This window comes from Triticum dicoccoides, chromosome 4B (assembly GCF_002162155.2).
Source record: "Triticum dicoccoides isolate Atlit2015 ecotype Zavitan chromosome 4B, WEW_v2.0, whole genome shotgun sequence".
Lineage (NCBI taxonomy): Eukaryota > Viridiplantae > Streptophyta > Magnoliopsida > Poales > Poaceae > Triticum > Triticum dicoccoides.
The window spans coordinates 1,422,303-1,441,868 of NC_041387.1; the positions used below are offsets into that span (position 1 = coordinate 1,422,303).

A 19,566-nucleotide genomic window follows, 5' to 3' on the forward strand; every position below is an offset into this window, starting at 1 on the left:
TTAATGACATTCCTAAGTAATTAAAAATGTTTAGTGTAAACTATAGATGCCGAAGTATGGTTAATAAAAGGCATAATAACTTGTTATTTGAATCCATTCTTTTACAATGTTTAATCTGTAAATTCCCCATTGCCTCATGGTCATATAATCGTCACCTCTCATCATTTTCACCAGACAAGTCATCACTCCCACCGGCAATGTAAAATCTCAAAGACATGTTCGGTGTAGAGTGTGTGCGGAAGCTTAATTCCAGTTCTTGCGCGAGACTATAAGAGCGGCACCTATGCTCATGTTCAAGATCAACATAGAGGTGTTGCTACCTAAGTTGATATTTCCAAGGATGGTGTTAGAAGGTTTTCTGTAGGTCGTTAGAGAAGAGAGATGCTAATGAGGGGATGAATCATCACAGATGTAACATGAAGCCGGAAACGTCGAGAAATATGAAATATTTTGTAAATTTTTCCTCCTGTGACACAAATGCAGACCGACCGAGAAACAATCATTCTCTCCGTGGTGTGACCTGTGAATATGGAACGAAAAACTCAGTATTAATTTAAATAAATAGCATTCATTTATATTTAGGTATTATGATGGCTCTAGATAAACTTTCATATCTTGTCCCTAGGAGTCTTGGTGTCTCCGAGAGTGTTTTGACGCCTATAAGAAGGTGTGACGTCGATTTCATTGTCATTTTTATCTAGAGTTTTGTTATTGTCGGCAACTTACACGGTATACAATGCTCCTTTCTATCCAAAATAAATATCATAGTTTTGAACTCACAACCGTGACACTTATTATGTGGATCAAAGGTAGTATATAAATTATACTGCTCACTATGTATTACTCCCTTCGTCTCATAATATAAGATGTTTTTAGACACTAGTATAGTGTCAAAAAATGTCTTACATTATGGGACGGAGGGAGTACATGTGTGAGTCGGTTTAGTGAGCAAGTAGTATGTCATACTAGGTTATAATTCAAAAAAAAACATTTCTTTTTGCCTTTTTTTTCTTTTTTTTACCATAGATAGAATACTATATGCCTAAATAATTGATCCCCACTAACTCTAATTTTCTTCTATTTTGTAGCACATGCATGTAGACTTTGCTCGAAAGAGAAGTGATGATGGGCCGGACGAACACAAGTGCTGCTTCTCGGCCGGTTGGCCCAACCAGATCTCGCCGCCGTCCCGTCCATCGCCGTCGCCGCTCCTTGGTGGGCGCGGGGCCTTCCTCTCCTCCTCCTCCTCCGCCCACGCCGTCGCCGCCGTCATCCTCATCGCCTTCCTCCTCCTCACGCTGCTCTCCCTCTCCACCTCCATCTACACCCACATCCCACCACCACCTGTAGCAGCAGCAGCAGGGCCATGAAGACCAATAGGAGTCCTCCGCTCCGGCGACCTCTCCTCGCCGCCCCGCGCCCCTTCCACCTCCTGATGCGCAGCGCCATCGACGCCTTCCCCGCCGTCCATTTCGCCCGCTTCGGCCGCCCCGTCACCGGCGGCCTGCCCTCCGCCTCCTGCGCAGCACCAGGACCACCGAGACCGTCTTGGTCTTGGTCTTGCAGGAGAAGCTCTTCTAGGCAAAGCACAGCAACCTGCATTACCTGAATGAGTTTCAGGGGCTGAGGAAGGAAGACAGCAAGTGGTTCTTGGAGTTGAAAAAAAGGCTCAACGCCGGGGTCCATGCGCGAGCTGGTCGGCAGGGCGGTCTTCCTCTTCCTCTTCCTCAAGGGGAGGGAGAAGAAGAAGGCCGAGGTGCTCCGGTGATCCATTTTCCGGCATGAGGTGTTGTATACATACATCATGTCTGAATTTTGTTGCCAGTTTCACATAATACTCTAGATGATTCAGTCAGTCATATTTTGGTGACCAGCAATGTATAGCTCAGCACCATAGCGTTGCCAACACTACTCGTTCCGCTCATTCGACTGCTCATTTCCCGTAAGGAATGATCGTATTAACTCACATCCTTTTGCCTATTTACTTCATTCCACGACTTTGTGATCCTCCATTGCAATTCATCACATGTTAGCTATGAGTGAGTGGTCCAAGATTCATACTAGCTTTACTAGGTGCTCTCGGCATCTATTCCGATTTATTTCAACACGCACACAAGTACAATCATGTCTTGATTTTATCAACGGCCGATTCAGTCGGCATCAAGGAAATTCTGCCAATCCTCTGTGCACACTGTTGTTGGTGCTGCTAAAAGTACATTTTCCATTCAATCAGTTAATTTCTTGGCCTTACTAACAGCTGCCCATTTCCTGTAAGGAAATGTCGTACTGATTTCAAATTATCATATCCTTCCTGCCTATTTAGTTCTTTCATGACTTTGCGTCTCTCCAGCACATTTCAACATATCACTGGTACACAATTTTTAGCTGTATCATCTACATAGGTGTTCTGTGTCCAGCTCTACTCTTTAAATGGCGCACAAAAGTACAGTCGTGACTTCTGAGTCCTGCTTTCTACCACATGCAACATGCTCTGGATTATGGATCTTCCTAGGAGTATTTGGTTCCCTTAACTTACTGCTTGACGAAATTTAACCATATTATTACTTGGACATCGAGCTTATCTGAATTCTCAAATGCATTTACTTACTTACTGACCCTCAATGAAACATTTATGTTTACAGATCAGCTGCAACTTTCGACGGAGATCTTCCAGCATGTGGGGGACTAGTTGATGAGGCATTATGGAAGACATGCATCAGTTTGATTAGACGCGCTGCTTAGTTGACATTCCGTTCAGCCAAAAAGACAAAGCAGGGGTAACCAACAATACTTCCGCCCTTTTTAGGAGGAATCCTGAAAAGGGTTATACTACTAAACTCAGCAAGTACTTCTCACTGAGCTGCGCTTTGCACTACTGACAGCTGCCCATTTCCTGTACCATTTCAGATCCTCTTGGCTATTTAGCTCTTTCATGACTTTGTGTCTCTCCACAGCACATTTCAACATGTCACTGGTACACAATTTATAGCCTTTTCATCTACGTAGGCGTCCTGTGCAGCTACTCTTTAAATGGGCGCACACAAGTACAAGATTTTTTTGAGTCCTGTGGCAGATAGGCATTTGGTTGATTAGACGTGCTGATTAGTTGACATTCCATTCGGCCAAAGGACAAGGTGGCGTAACCAACAATAATTCTGCCCTTTCTAGGAGGAATCCTGAAAAGTGTTATACTACCAAACTCAGCAAGTAGTACTTCTCACTGGATTGCTCTTTGCAGGACATGATGATGCATGTAAAGATTGTCATCTAAGTAAGTTGCTCATGTCTGCTCTGCTAGAGTGGTTAGCACCTGATGCCTTTGCAGGTAGCCATTATTGGAAATTGGTTGTATTTTTCTAGGACCTGCTGATTTATTCCAGATAATGTTAGAGGTTTGTTCTGCCAAATCTAGGATATAACTCAGTTCTATGCTCTCCCTGGAAAGTTTAAACTTAAATTTAGTAATGCTCGGTATCGAAGTAGTTCTGTTGTTACTTGTATCAGTCTAGTCTGTGCATTGAAATTTCTCTCTTCCCTGAAACTGTGTACTTAAGTTGAGTGATGCTACTGCTGGGTATGAAAGGTATTTGCTTACTTGTATCTTATTATAGGCTCCAGGACATGGGAATCAAATGAAAGAGGGCGAGACCCAAGAGGCGCTCCACTCACTAGTCTGCACTGGAAGCAAGCATCGGTATATGTGGAAAAAGCTGGAGATGCAAAGGCAAAGCAAAGCTCCCAGGAAAGGAGAAAGGTGGCTCCACTGCACTGCATGGCATGGCTGTTGCATGGAGTAAAAGTGAAACCAACTAAGCAAATCTCACTCACTCACCCAGCAAGTCCAACTGTACTGTGGCCATCCTACATGTGCCCCATGTGCGCAGCAACTACATGTCCCCGTATGACTTTCATTCTTTCTTACCCAACACTCCTCTCCTCCTACCAGGCAGGCAGCAGGCAGGGCCTCATTTACAAAAGGGCTCGGCCCCTTCTGAACCCAGAGCTAGCTAGGGAAGACGAAGCAGCAGCAAGACCTGATAGTCAGTGATAATCCATCCAGGAGCAGCAGCAGCAGGTCTGTTCCTTGTTCTCCCTCCCCTTAGTTTACCTCCTTGTTGCCTACCTAGCTGCCTTGTCTTGTTCACAGCTTGCTTGGTCTCACTCTGCTATTTCTTATAATGTCTGCAGTGTAGGTTGATCAGACTGTACACACACACACACACACACCCATACATGTCGTTGGAGGATCCACGGAGCGCGATGGAGGGGAGGGCGAGGCGGCGCGCCAGCCCGTCCGGGATGCGCACCAAGGCAGTCAGGGTGGAGCCGGAGCCGCCGCCGCCGACCAGGAGGCACGAGCCAGGGACGAGGGCGGCGGTGGTGTACTACCTGTGCCGGAATCACCACCTGGAGCACCCGCACTTCATGGAGGTGCCCCTCGCCTCCCCGCAAGGCCTCTACCTGCGAGGTTAGTTAGTAAGCTGCAGCTGGTGCCTGATCAGTAGTTTATTGTAGGATGATGACTTACCATGAATGATTGCAATTTGTTTGTTCAGATGTGATTGGCCGGCTGGACGCCCTGAGAGGGAAGGGCATGGCAGCCAAGTATTCCTGGTCCTGCAAAAGGTACCTACATACACCCATCGATCGAATTGCGGTCGATCTCGAGACCCGTCTGTTGTCCAACAAACATTGTGTTTATTCATAAGCTGCAACGATGCAATGCAGGAGCTACAAGACTGGGTTCGTGTGGCACGACCTTTCTGCGGATGATCTGCTGCTGCCCACGCAAGGAACAGAGTACGTTCTCAAGGGCTCCGAGCTCCCGTTCGACCACTCAAAGCCCCTGCCAATGCCAGGTATTAATTCCATGGATCATGAGCAACTGTAATTTGTTTCTTTTTTAAACTGCTACTTGATCATATGCTACTGTTTCAGATCATCAGCAGAATAATGCAGCATGTGCAAAGGTTCAGCCCTGCAAGCCGGCTCGACAACAAGAGTCGCCTCCTTCTCCTGGATCATCGAACCAGGGGTGGACTTCCAAGTCTCCGTCTCCTACTCCTACAACTTACCCTGCAGTTCCAGTCATCAAAGAGGAAGTACCGCCGCCGCCGCCACCACCACCACCATCAACAACAACAACAACAGCTCGTGCAGCTGTTGTTCCAGCCATGAAAGAGCACGCGGTGCCACCGCGACTTCTCCAGCTGGTCTCGCTGTCATCACCATCTGCATCCACCACTGGGGATGAAGAGCAATGCAGATTGCCACCACATTCAGGCTCCTCGAGCATCTCCTCCCCCAAGACAAGCATGGCTTCCTCAGATACAAGCTCACCCAGCCCTCCCAAACCCGCAGCGGCAGGGAGCGACGCGGCCACACAGACGGATGATAAAGCGCGGTGGGACGACGTGAAGCTGCAGCACAGACAGGGCACAGCAAGAGCATCATCATCGCCGGAAGGGCCGGAGATCGTCGTGGACGAGGAATCCCGTTGCACGCGTGCGCCCGCAGGGGAGGACCAGCCTCGCAGCAGGAGGAGCGGGACCCTGCAGTCTCTGATACGGGCGGAGGCGGCCGGCAGGAGGAGGTGCCTTCCTCTGCCGGTGGAGGACGACAGGGCTGCTGCTGCTGCTGCTGCTGCCACGGGCGGCTCCGTCAGCGGTAGGCTGAAGCCGGCCAACCTGCTGATGCGCCTCATGGCCTGCGGGCCGAGCCACCCCGGCGGCTTCAGCTTGGTGCAGACGTCGTCGTACAAGCCGTGTTTCCCGCAGCTCGAGTACCCGTCGTCTCCGGAGCTGTCTCCTCTCGGCGCACTGAAGCCCGCAGAAAATTGCAGTGGCCGCCTGCTCGACAGTGCACTTAAACGCTCTTCTTCTTCGTCGCGCAGTCACCAGGAAGGGTACGCACGTAATGCCGATCGATCGCCGCCTTGGTTTACATCATTATCTGTCTGTACATATTCATGCCTGCATACTTTTTCTCCATATATCGATCCTGAAGCACGTAACGCAATTGCAGAGTTATCTGCGAAGAAGAAGAAGCGTGGCCGAAAGGGTTTAACAACAACCTGTCGAGAAGCGCGAGCAAGAGGACGAGCGATCCGTCGTCGGGGAGGACGGCCTCTTGTTCAAAGGCGGTGTCGTTCCGGGACGAATAGGCGACGAAGATGGAAGAAATTAAGGTACAGAAAGTGGTGTGGTACTATGAAATTAAAATTAAATCTGTTTTGTGTCTCTGTTTTTTAGCATCTGTGTAGTCCATACTTGAGGATGTATGCAAATGCAATGCAACCAACTGATGATTAAGCACCGCAGGAAGGAACGCTTCAGGAGCTCATCCACTGCATAATGAATTGCTTCAACAAACTCAGCAGTACGTCCGGTTTGGAACTGGATGCAGCTATTCTTCTTCTTCTTTTCTTGTGTCTGTGAATTTAGTGCGGATCGGAGGTAATAAACAGCACAAGATGTTGTCGACTCCCTCCGTTCCTGATTCTTGTTGTTGTTTGGACTAAAACCACCATGACAAGAATTATGGAACGGAGGGAGCAGCTAGTTATATATGTTGGCAGTTGGTTGTTACAGAATGTAGCAGGTAGTACTATAGGTATATATGTTGGTAGTAACTTGTTGTTGTGAAAATAATAATGGAAATGTTGTTTGTTGTTGTACTAGTAATGAAGTTTTTTTTTCTTTTGAAAAGAACATAGAAACTTTATTCATTTGCAATAACAAGTACGTACATCGTTTATGAGGAGGGGTACAGTTTCACTCAAGGGCTCCTCAAACCAGTTCAAAGATGAAGAAAATCTAGCTAACTTAGCAAGTTCATGTGCGACCATATTTGCTTCTCTATTGCAATGCTTAAAATTTAGTAATGGGAAAGTCACATGCTAAAAGATAACAATCGTCAAACACTGTCGCCGCTGTACTAGATGACCGTCCTCCATTGTTCATGGTTTCGATGACCTTCATGTTATCTGAGTTAATACTAAGCGGTTACAGCCCGCCCTTTGAGCAATAGATAGATCAGAACTGCACCAGCGTGGAGTAATGAAGTTTGCTTTGAGAGGAAGGAAGGAGTGAAATTTGGTGGTCTAGTTAGTTACTACTCCTACCTCCCTCCTTGGCTAATAATACACTTTTTTTTTGAGCGTAGGCTAATAATACACTTAGTTGCTTGTGGAGTAGAAATGCAAGCTGAGATTCAGATCTGGCAGAGCAGTAGTTTTTGTCTACTCCACCGCTACCATCAGTGGCGTACAGTGTTTCACCTCAGCAGGGTAGGTACGTAGATACATACGTTGATGGACATACTACAGTATTAGCAGGTAGCTAGCCAGCTGGTCTGTACCATTGTGTGTAAAAAATATATGCATTTCTTGGTTAATTGTTGCTGGGACAACATTGGCTCTTGGTTGGTACGTACCTTCGATAAAATAAGCTCATCTGTTAGCAGCCTGTATGTATCTACGTACTCCTTCCGTTCCATAGTGTACTGCATATTTTTGTAGGATAAACTATCGACATCTAAAACGCTAAATAAATAAATAAAATTATAACTGTAATCTGCATGATGAACCTAGTGATATTGATTTTTGTATTTTAATGATCGATATGTTTTCTTTAAAACTTTGTAAAACATGTGTATGGTTGACTTTGAGAAAACAAAATATGCACTGCTTTATGAAACAGAGGGCGGGTGGGATAAAAAATGACGAACACACACACGGCAATTTTGGTTGTAACATACCGAATGAATGGATGGATGCTTCTGCTACTTTCTCCTAGCTAGTGGTAAATCTAAGAAAATGCCACCACCCCATAAACAAAACAAAAAAAGCAGCACAAATCAAAGGCAGGCAGCAATGTCATGTGGATCTTCCTTCCTATCTAATGATGGAGTTGGTGGCACTGCACTGCACTGGACTGGACCATATGCATGCATGGTTGATTTTTCGGCCTAAAATGGAGAAGCATGGTTGGTGTGGCACGTGTTTGATTATTGGCACAACACAAAGGCTGCTGCCAATCTCCATCGAGGTTTTGCCAATGTCAGATGCTTCATCTTTGTCGCGAGATCATATTCCATATATGCTCGTACATATTCTCGCCCACCAATGTCAGATGCTTCATCTTCTGAGTGAACTCTGGGTCATCCAGCTCGCCGGGCGTCACTCGGGCTCTCCTATCTTCTTCATCAATATCTTCATGAATGGAGCCCTCAGTTTTGGGCAAATTGTTTTTCTTGGTTCCTTGATAAGATAAGGATCACGATATCCATCAAACTTTCGCTGAAAGGCACGGCATTTGCGTATATTTTTTATGGCATATTACTTTGTGGGAGAATGACAAGTTCTTCAGGAACACATGGTAATTTCAGGCAAAACAAGAATTTGCTGTAAAAGTTGCCATGTTCGCTTGAAAAGATTGCCATGCTCTAGGCAATACAATTGCCGCGAAAAATGTTTGTTTTTCCATCATTTCCCAGCAAACGGTTCACTGAATAACATTGCCCTAAAACAAACATGGTTGTTATCTGTTACCAACCTCCCTTTTTTTTGGGTGGGGTTAGCAACCTCCCTGTATGTATGTAACTCATGGATGATGGCTGAAACAAACGGTATATTCGATATGATGATGATGATGACGAAACGTAAAGTTAGAAGATGACGTAGCACGGCATGTGTAATTAGGATTTGATTGCCACACACGGCCTGAGATGGGATCTACCCGTGCCCATGGACGGATCGATGGAGGGAGTAGTATCCAGCTGACGGCGACACGCGTGACAAGGACATGTGGATGAATTGGGTGGATACCAAATGGACGGACTTGAATTGTCCATCTTAAGAATTTTGGTTGTACCATCGTAGTACAACTAGTAGTACTAGTGGTAAATTTAAGAAATACCGCCATCCCCACCATAAAAAGAAGAAGAAAAACAAGCAGCAACACAAATTGAAGCAGACATCGATGTGGATCTTCCCTCCTTCCTATGATACTCTTTGTATGGTGGAGTTGGGTTGGGTTGGAAGCACTTCACCGTACTGCAACGGTGGGCCGGTGTGGCACGTGTGTTTTTTTCTTTTATTTTTATTGCAAACTTGATCCCCTGCTTATATTTCAAGATTAGTGGGGGAATACCCACAAGATAATACATCAGTATAAGACAAGTGGCATCTAAGAAGGGCCTAAGCGTCCGTGCACGATGACTGGCTTTAAATTAATACTCCCTCCGTCCGAAAATACTTGTCATCAAAATTGACAAAAAGGGATGTTTCTAAAACTAAGATACATCTAGATACATCCCCTTTTATTTATTTTTATGACAAGTATTTCCGGACGGAGGGAGTACATGTCAACTTTGTTCAGATGGTGCAGCCCCCTAGGGAATTGTGTGGGTGGTGCACATCCTCAAGTTAAATAGTATGCCTAGGCGTGCGTGCAAGATGGTTGGCTCTAAACTAATACTCCCTCCGTCCGAAATTACTTGTCACAGAAATGGATGTATCTAGACGTATTTTAATTGCAAATACATCCATTTTATCCACTTTTGAGACAAATAATGTGGAATGGAGGGAGTATATGTCAATTTTGTTCCCATGGTGTAGCCAGCTAGGGAATCATGTGGGTGGGTGCACATTTTTAAGTGAAAATGTATATCTGTGTGTGTGTGATGAATGTCTCTAATTAATACTCCCTCCGTTTGAAAATACTTGTCATCAAAATGAATAAAAGGAGATGTATCTAGATGTATTTTAATTTTAAATATATCCTTTTTTGTCCATTTTGATGACAAGTATTTTCGGACGGAGGGAGTACATGCTAGCTATGTTCATGTGGTGCGGCCAACTAGGGAATCATGTTGGTAATGCACATTCTCCAGCTGAATTGTATGCCTGTGCTTGAGTGCACGATGACTCACTCTGAATGTACTCCCTCCGTCCCAAAATTCTTGTCTTAGATTTGTCCAAATACGGATGTATCAAGTCACGTTTTAGTATTAGGTACATCCGTATCTAGACAAATGTAAGACAAGAATTTTGGGACGGAGGGAGTACATGTTAATTTTGTTCACATGGTGTGGTGCTAGGGAATCGTGTGGGTGGTGCATTTTCTCAAGGTAAATTGTCTGCCTAGGCATGCGTGCACGATGGCTGACTCTACATTAATACCCCCTCCGTTTTAATTTACTCTGCATATTAGGTTTGACTGAAGTCAAACTTTATAAAGTTTGGCCAAATTTATAGAAAAAAATATAAACATTTACCATAAAAAACCTATACAATGTAGAAGTACATTCAATAATGAAACTAATGGTATTGATTTGTTATTGCATATGTTAATATTTTTGTTTATATATTTCGTCAAAGTTTACAAAGCTTGACTTTGACCAAAACTAACACGCGGACTAAATAAAAACGAAGAGAGTATATCTTAACTTCACATGATGCGGGCAGCTTGAGAATCGTGCGGGTGAAGCACATTCTCAAGCTTAAATTTTATGTATACCTAGGTGTTCGTGCACGATGACCGACTCTAAATTAATACATGTCAATTTTGTTCACATCTAGGAAATCATTTGGGTGGTGCATATTCTCTAACTAAATTGTATGCCTAGGTGTGCATGCATGATGATTGACTTTAAATTAGCAAATGTTAATTTTGTTCACTTGGTGCAGCCAGTAGTTAGGAAATAGGTGGTGCACATTCTCAAGCTAAATTGTATGCCTAGGCTTGTGTGCACCAAAAGTGTCTCTTTACACGTTTGCATAGTTCATCATGAACTACCACCGCAGACCAGCTTATGAGTTGCTCCAAGAAACCCAGTACCTTGTTTGGGTAATCGTGCTATGAAACTTGGTGGGGTTCCTTTTGTGAATCAGCTGGCAATTTAGTGCGGAGGAAATAACACATATCCTTGATTAATTTGTACTCCCTCCGTTCCATAATGTAAGACATTTTTTGACACTACACTGCATCAAAAAACGTCAGACATTATAGGACGGAGGGAGTATTTATGTAGCTAGTTGTTACAGAAAGCAGTACCTTTGTTTTGAAGATAATAATAATGATAATCTTGTGCAGGATTAGTAATAAGAGAAGTTTGCTTTGAGATGAAGGAAGTAAGAGAGTTATTCTTTGGTCGTGTGTTTAGTTAGTTAGTTACTCTTGGTAGCTAATAAGTGGTTACTCTTTGGACTTTGGTGGTGTATGTATCCAAATAGTAGGAATGGTAGCTGAGATTCAGATCTGACAGCCATCACTCACTCACTCACTGTATTAGACTCCCACTCTGCTCTACTCCACCAGTAGGAATATTTCATCACTCACTCACTCATTGTATATGTCCCTTCCGTGTTTTCTCATGCATCTTTTGTCTAAGTGTAGAGAAATGTGCACTGTGGATCTTCTTCTTTGCAATGAAAAACAATGCAATCCATGGCCAATTGTTGCCCGGACAAAACTGGTTGTCCGTTCCTTGATAAAATAAACCTCGCTGTTAGCAGCCCTCATATAAGTGGTCGTTTGATGATGAATATTTAGGGTACTTTGTGTTTGGTGAGCTTTTAAAATAAATAAGAGTCATCTTCACAAAAAAGAAAATCATATGATGATGATGATGAAACATAACGTTAGAAGATGACGTAGAGCGGCCTGTGTAATTCGGATTTGATCGCTACACGCACGCGGCCATGAAAGGGTCCATGGTGGGAGGAGTATCCACGACGCTCGAGACAAGGACATGGATTAGATTAAGTGAATACCAAATAGACGGACGGACTTCAATTGTCTGTACATCGTAGATGGGTGGATGTCAGCTAGAATTACAATTTTTCTAGTACGTGGTGGTACAAATTAAGTAGTAGTAGTACTAGTGGTAAAATTAAGAAATGCCACCACCTCCAGCATATTAAAAATAAAAGGCAGCACAGACCAAAGCCAGAAAGCGATGTGAATCTTCATACGATGGACTTGGGTTGGGGGCACTGCAATGGTGGTTGGATTTTTCAACCTGAAATGAGAAGCAGGGCAGCTCGTGATCTGCTGCTTTACAACTGCTTGACTTGTTGTCATGTGGGCCATTGTGGCACGTGTTTGATTATTTGGCACAAAGGTGGCTACTGTCAGTCTCCATCGCAGCTTGGCCATACACGGTACATATTCAAGTACGTTCCACGCAAAAACTTATGCAGGATGAAATATGGTGGCTCTGAATTTGCTTCTCTGTTCTTTAATTTGTCTATAAGAATATACCCTTTGGATCCTTGCAATGAGAAAACAACAATTGTATTGTTTGTGTCCTTCATCCTTGCAATGAAAAGACAAAGAATGGTTCCATGGTTAATTGTAGATAGAACAAAACCTGGTTGCTGCCCCCGGGACAAATAAATAAAACCTCGCTTGGCTAAGCCGCTGGTCTGTCTATATTATGTATGCAACTCATGGATGGTACTTCCTCCGTCTCACAGTATAAGATCGTTTCTCAAGCTAACATAGCTTGAAAAACGATCCTATATTATGAAACGGATAAAGTAGTAAAAACAATCAGCTAAATAAAACATGATGATGAAATGGGCGACAAAACATAACATGTAAAGATGACCTAGTAACCCTGGGGCATGTGTGGTTGGGATTTGATCGCCACACCAACACCCACACCCTTGGAGCAATCCACCGATGGAGCCGCCGGCGACGTGTGGTGTGTCCGTGAGAGGGACGGGCCGTTGAGATCTTCCATAGTATTGTACGATGTTGTAATACCGATGACATATGAGGTCGGGTCCACACAGCAGCAGACGTATTGTACTGCACGGTGCGTTACTGCATATCATGCCAACCCGGTCGACAGGGACATGGAGATGGATGGATACCAAATGGACGGCTCAATTGTTTGTACCATTGGGTGGGTGGATGGATTTCTTGTACGTGGTACTCTCACAACTACAAGTGGTAAAATTAAGAAATGCCACCACCACCATAAAAAGCAGAAGGGGAGATCAAGGCAGACAGCGATGTGGATCTTTGGGTTTGCCTTATTTTTCAACCTCTCTCTTCACTTTTGTGCTTGACTTGTTGTGATGTGGCACGTGTTTGCTTACTTACCGGGGACAAAGCCGAGCTACAGTCTTCAGTCCCCATCGCCACTTTGCAATATATACACGGTACAAATTGCACCACATGTCGCTCTCACTTGTGGAAAGTATTGTCCATGCCACATGCATGAGGAAAGACTATTCTTCGATGTGCCTCCCAAGTTTGAATCTTCAATCTAGTACTGGTGCTCTGATTCCCCTCCTCCTAGGATGGGATGCAAGACACACACTTTTTTTGTTTCCTTTTTCTTTCTTTTTATTCCTAGACACAAAATTTTCAACAAAAGTTATGTTGCAAAGATTATTGTCCTCCTTATATATACTAGCTAATTGTAAGTATGTGGGACGTCCTCGTCGACTGCGAGACGCCTGTGGTGACTTTGTAAAATCTCAAAATGCTATGCCGGCCCAGTCTCTCGGAGGTGCTTATAGGGATAGGGTGTGCGTGCGTGCGTTCATAAGGATGAGTCTATGCTCGTGTATGTGAGTGACTTCGATTGTATTGTGTTAAAAAAAACTTTACGTGCCAACCCCGCCCGCACCGGGGGGAGGGGGGGGGGGTTATAGAAGTTTAGATTTATTTGATGCTTTGATAACATTTACTTTGATTTGAGTATGAGTAGGGAAACACATGAACTTTTTTGATTTGGTTGAGGTTTTAGTCATATTTGATTTGATTTGTTTTGGTCATACTTGTTACAAGTGTTGGACGTTTTAGTAACATGATTAATTTGATGTGCCTCTGGTGACTCTAGGGCAATTACGGCTTCCTTGCCTCTTGTTGGTGTCGCCGCGAGGTCCTTAGGGTGTTTGGAGGGCTCCTGCTCCGCTTTTAGGTGTCTTTTCTATTTTGTAAGGGTTTGTGTTTGAGCAACGATGTCGGGTTCTCCCCGGCTATCCCTTGTTCGTGCAGTGTGTCTAGTGTCGTCGGAGGATGTGTGGAGGCGCGTCTCCGGCGGATCCAGCGGGACTCAATTAGCGTTTGTCTTCGATGAATCTACTTGCATCTAGTCTTCGTCCGTCTACATTCATGTGTCTACAAGTTATATCCATCTGATCTACGCTTCATATTCATCGGCGCGGTTGTTGTTCTCGTGCGCCGGTGCTGTGAGACCTTACAACGACGGTCTCTGGCTGTCCACTACGATAAGATTTGTCCGGATCAGGTGAGGAAAAGGTCATGAGAGAGGCGCGCCTTCGATTCGCTCCAATGCTCGTTAGTGGTCCATGAACATGCTTGTAATTTTTTTTGTTATTTCGAGTGTTCCTCTTACTGCTATGAAAATTGATGAATATATCAAAGATTTTTCATAGAGAAAAACGGAAAGGTACGTGGCATAATCCAGGGATGTGTTGGAGGATGCTGGTTTTATGCATGTGACCTCTTGCTCTTGGGTTGCACCATACACGTACACGTACGGTTCGTTTTGTTTATACGTACAGCAAGAAGGATAATACCCTCCCTCCCGGCCGTATCTTTGGCATCCTCACTCAGATTATTATGCCAAGAGCGTTGGAGGAATCCAGTCCCCAAGATTCCTCGTCCCCTTCCCCTTCCCCTCCGCCTCCGGCCGGCCACCACCAACACACCCCGACCAGTCCATATCCACCCTACTACTCATACCACTAGTGAGTAGCGTAGCGGGGACGGTGGGAGCAAAGTTCTTCCCCTTTCCGGACGGACGGCCTGACGGAGCAACCAACCCAACCAGCCCAACCCAAAGATTTGATTTTTGATTTTCGATTCCATCTCTCGCCACCAGAGAAAAGAGGGAGAGAGGGATGGGGATCCCGAGCCCGAGCGACGAGGTGGTCCAAATCGTGCACGGGGACGGCGCGGGGGACCCCACGGTGGTCACCGTCAGCTGCCCGGACAAGACCGGCCTGGGCTGCGACCTCTGCCGCCTCGTCCTCCTCTTCGGCCTCAACGTCCACAAGGGCGACATGAGCACTGACGGCCGCTGGTGCTACATCGTGCTCTGGGTCGCCGCCTCGCGCCGGGGCCGGCCCCCCGTCGCATGGGACCTCCTCAAGGAGCGCCTCGTCGACCTCTGCCCCGTCCCCGCGCCCTTCGGAGTCGACACCGCCTACCTCGCCGCCGCCGGCCTCCGGGGCGACGGCCTCGCGCTCCCCGCCGGGGAGCCCCAGGTGTTCCTCCTCAAGTTCTGCTGCTACGACCGGATGGGCCTCCTCCACGGTAATACTACTGCTAGATAGACTTCAGTTCGACACCTATCATATCTCTGCTTCAGATTATTATTATTAGATACTGTGTGTGTTTGTCAACGAACTGCCTAATTGGTTAACTCAATTTCTGCGCAGCTTCTTTCTAGGTACTGCTCTATCGATCCTGTCTATGTCCAACGATGCCGTTTTACAAGAATTACTATTTTGTTTGGCACTAGTGACTAGTGTATGATATTACTGACTGACTCACTGAAGAAAACATACATGTGTTTCCCCCCTATGACTCGCCTGATCGGACATCCGAGCCCTCCGAATTACATTGACTATTGACTAACTGACTGACTTTCTTCTATGGTTTCTTGGTAGAGTATCATTCATTAGTCTCCTGGTAGACCGCTCACACACGCAACCGGAGGAATTCACATGTTTATCTACTGCGATATAATCGATGCGTATTCTTGTCAGTCAACTAATATTGTTTGTCACCTCAATTCTTGTGACCCTGGTATTTCCTAGTATATGATAATTGTAAAAATTTAGGATGTGTAGTTCTCACTTGGAGGTCTTAATGGATATGTTGTAGAAATGTTTTTCTAGTGGAACAGTATGAAAGGCTTCAAAATCTGTAAAAGATAAATGTCTAATCCAGACCTGCCTGCTGGGAATTATGTGTTTTGCAGACGTGACGTGTGTGCTGTGTGAGATGGAGCTCACGATTAGGAGGGTCAAGGTCTCCACCACCCCCGACGGCAGAGTCATGGACCTTTTCTTCATCACTGATGCCAGGTCCATTTCTTATCTCCTCCTTTTCGCTGCCTCATATATGTTCTTTTGTTTGTCAATCCCATAATAAAGCATTGTTCGCACCTTTATTATTGACTTTTACAAACTGCTGGTTAAAAGTGTTCATTTCTCTCAAGGGATATGGTATTATCTTAGGATCTGCATGATTTTCCTTGCGATATTACGATGAGAGTATATGATTCTCTATAAGTCGCCAATTACTTGCCTGAGCAGTATGAACTTGTTAACTCATGTTTTTTAGTTTATCAAGCTATCTTCAGTTGTGTACTTTATGTTCAGCAAGGTCCATCATTTGAAGCACAGGATTCCTTTTGCTTTATCTTCAGTATTTCATACCTTTGTCTTTGTGACGGCAAATGAATGGATACCTTGTGCAATGATTTCAGGGAACTTCTACACACAAAGAGCAGAAGGGAAGAGGCCTATGAAAAGCTGCAGAGCGTCTTGGGTGACTCGGTGACGAGTTGCGAAATAGAATCCGCGACGGAGGACATGTCTTCTTGCCTCCAAGCTTCAGCATTGTTGTCGCCTCTTGTCCTGGAGCAGATGTTCAGCGAGGTAGATGTCATTGAGGAGCAGTCGAGCCGCTCGAGGTCCGACAGTAGACTGTCGGTCACAATGGACAACTCCCTCAGCCCCGTGCACACCCTGATTCAGATCCAGTGCGGCGACCACAAGGGCCTCCTGTACGACATCATGAGAACAGTCAAAGACTGCAACATCCAGGTAACAACAAAGTTCAGGACCATAAAATAGATATTATCGTCCGCAGAATTTATATCTCTTTGGGTTACCAAATAAGGGAAACTCGTTTGCTCTCAGATTTCGTATGGCCGGTTCTACGCGGGCCAGAAGGGCCGGTGCGAGGTGGACCTGTTCGCGGTGCAGTCGGACGGGAAAAAGATACTCGACCAGCAGAAACAGAGGACGATGTGCTCTCGGCTGAGGACGGAGCTGCTGCGGCCGCTCCGCGTGGCGCTGGTGAACCGGGGCCCCGACGCGGAGCTGCTGGTGGCAAACCCGGTGGAGGTGTCCGGGAAGGGTAGGCCGCTGGTGTTCTATGACATCACCCTCGCGCTCAAGAACCTCCATAGACGAGTCTTCTTGGTAATGAAATCGTGTGTCCACCATGTTCATTCCTATCTGACAACCACACACCTCGCACTTACCAGTTGTTCAGTAATGTAACCAAACTTTCTTTGATGAATGGTTTGCAGGCCGAGATCGGGAGGCATGTGGTGGACGACAGGGAGTGGGAGGTGTACAGGGTGCACCTGGGCGAGGACGACCACGAGCTCTCGTGCTCGGTGCGGAGCAAGATTGTCGATGGCGTCACCAACATGCTCATGGGCTGGGACTGACTGACCGACTGGTCACACCATGCATCTTCCTTGACATATTCAGTCTTGTTGCAAAAGACAGGGACCGGCTTAATTTGTTTGTTTTGTGTAAAAGTAGGTGTCATCGACTCGTTGTACATAGGGAGGGATGTTGATGGCTGCTGCTGCTTCTGTTGTAAATTAAGTGGTTTCAGGTTGTTCCTAGTTAGTTCATACTGCATCAGTCTGAAATACTTGCCTTGTGTTGTTGTTAGGCAATGAAATGATGGTGCATAGACCTGTGTTGTTGTATCTCAAGTATGTAGTGTATCTTTGCCCAGCTCAGCTGGTGGACTAGTATTAGCTAGCTAGTGATTAGCACACTAGGGCAAATTAAGGAAGTGATTCTGACAATACTACTAATAGTTGGCAATGCTTGCTGATTTTATTATTTTTATTTAGATAAAAGGGGCCGTCCATACAAACTTTACACTTTTGTGGTGCAACAACGGAAGCATCGAAAGAAACAACATACATCCATACAAACTTACATTTTTTTTTTGCGGGGATACAAACTTACACTTTTCTGATGCAGTTTCAGTGCAAAGTTCTGTGCAAGTTTTTGAAGTTTCTTTTCTTTTTTAAAGGGTAATTTCATTGCCACTAATTTATTATTACATAGTCATTATTTTGATTTTGATTAACTGTTTATTTTATTATATTTTTATTTAAGAACAATACCAATGCTACAATGTATTCCTTCTTAGGAAACTTCCTTTTGTGAAATTTCACTATTATATAATTCATTTCCTCTTATGAAACTTCTTTTTGCGAACATTCCACTATTATATGCTTGTTCTTGCGTATGATAAAAAAAGTGCAATTTTTGTGGAAATTTGGACACTATTTGCTAACTTTATTAGAACAGATTATTATTTGGATTTTGTTCCATTTTATTTCATTTCTCTTCTTCTTTAAGATTAAGTATGAATGGGAATTTATTCCTTCTGAGGATCTACAATTAAATGTTTATTTTTTGCATATTATGAAAAACACAATTCCTGTGTAAATTTTATGCAAATTTTGTTCCACGCTTTTCTTCTTAAATGGTAACTACAATGTCAATTCATTCCTTCCTAAGAAACATTCTTTTGTGAAATTCCTCTATTATATGTGAGTACTCATTATATGTTTATTCTCGCATATTACAAAAAACATAATTTATGTAAACATTATGTTCAATTTGTCATCTTTTTATATTCCTTTTTCCCAAAGGGTAATAGTAATCTCACTAATTCGTTTGTTCTTAGAAAATTTCATTTTTTTAATTCATCTTCTTTCTTCTTTAAGGGTGATATCGATGCCACTCTAACTCATTCCTTATTAACAAACTTCTTTTTGAGAAATTCCACCCTTATGCTTGTTCTTGCATATGACAAGAACACAATTTTTATGTACATTTGGTCACTGTTTGCTTTAATTGATTTTATTTTATTTCTTCTTAAAGAGTAATGCCAGTGCCGCTAACTCATTATCCTTACGAAAAATATTAGTTCGAATTTGTTTAGTTTTATTTCATTTTCTTTCTTTTTGTAAGGTCAAATATCAATTCCACTAACTAATTCCTTCTCACGGAACTTTTTTTCTGGGAAAGTTCCACTATTATACGTTTATTCTTCTAAATTATGAAAAAGCGTAATTTCTATAAATTATGTGTCAATATTTTCATTTTTCTTTCTTTCTTTAAGATCAAATATCAATTGCACTAACTGATTCCTTCTCACGGAACTTTTTTGGGGAAAATTCCACTATTATACATTTATTCTTCTATATTATGAAAAAGCATAATTTCTATGTAAATTATGTGTCAATATTTTCATTTTTCTTTCTTTCTTTAAGATCAAATATCAATTCCACTAACTGAATCCTTCTTAGGGAACTTTTTTTTTTGCAAAAATTCCACTATTATATGTTTATTCTTGCATTTTTGAAAAAGCATAATTTTGATGTAAATTATGTGCCAATATTTTCATTTTTCTTTCTTTCTTTAAGATCAAATATAAATTCCACTAACTGATTCCTTCTCACGGAACTATTTTTGCGAAAATTCCACCATAAAATGTTTATTCTTGCATATTATGAAAATGCATA

At 43.9% G+C, this 19,566-nt stretch overlaps 2 protein-coding genes across 2 annotated transcripts; both read left to right on the plus strand.

Moving 5' to 3' along the window:
* Positions 1 to 1,145: 1,145 nt before the first annotated feature.
* LOC119294455 (flocculation protein FLO11-like) lies at positions 1,146 to 6,676 on the plus strand. The gene is made up of 11 exons (XM_037572626.1): positions 1,146 to 1,786; positions 2,643 to 2,777; positions 2,908 to 3,325; positions 3,612 to 3,847; positions 3,947 to 4,075; positions 4,189 to 4,468; positions 4,557 to 4,626; positions 4,729 to 4,859; positions 4,939 to 5,905; positions 6,025 to 6,187; positions 6,321 to 6,676. The coding sequence occupies exons 6-10, from the start codon at positions 4,234 to 4,236 to the stop codon at positions 6,161 to 6,163; spliced, it is 1,542 nt and encodes a 513-aa protein (XP_037428523.1). The 5' UTR covers positions 1,146 to 1,786; positions 2,643 to 2,777; positions 2,908 to 3,325; positions 3,612 to 3,847; positions 3,947 to 4,075; positions 4,189 to 4,233; the 3' UTR covers positions 6,164 to 6,187; positions 6,321 to 6,676.
* A 7,912-nt stretch (positions 6,677 to 14,588) lies between these two features.
* On the plus strand, positions 14,589 to 17,829 carry LOC119294456 (ACT domain-containing protein ACR10-like). The gene is made up of 5 exons (XM_037572627.1): positions 14,589 to 15,302; positions 15,973 to 16,078; positions 16,483 to 16,822; positions 16,919 to 17,203; positions 17,314 to 17,829. The coding sequence occupies exons 1-5, from the start codon at positions 14,888 to 14,890 to the stop codon at positions 17,455 to 17,457; spliced, it is 1,290 nt and encodes a 429-aa protein (XP_037428524.1). The 5' UTR covers positions 14,589 to 14,887; the 3' UTR covers positions 17,458 to 17,829.
* The last annotated feature ends 1,737 nt before the right edge of the window (positions 17,830 to 19,566 follow it).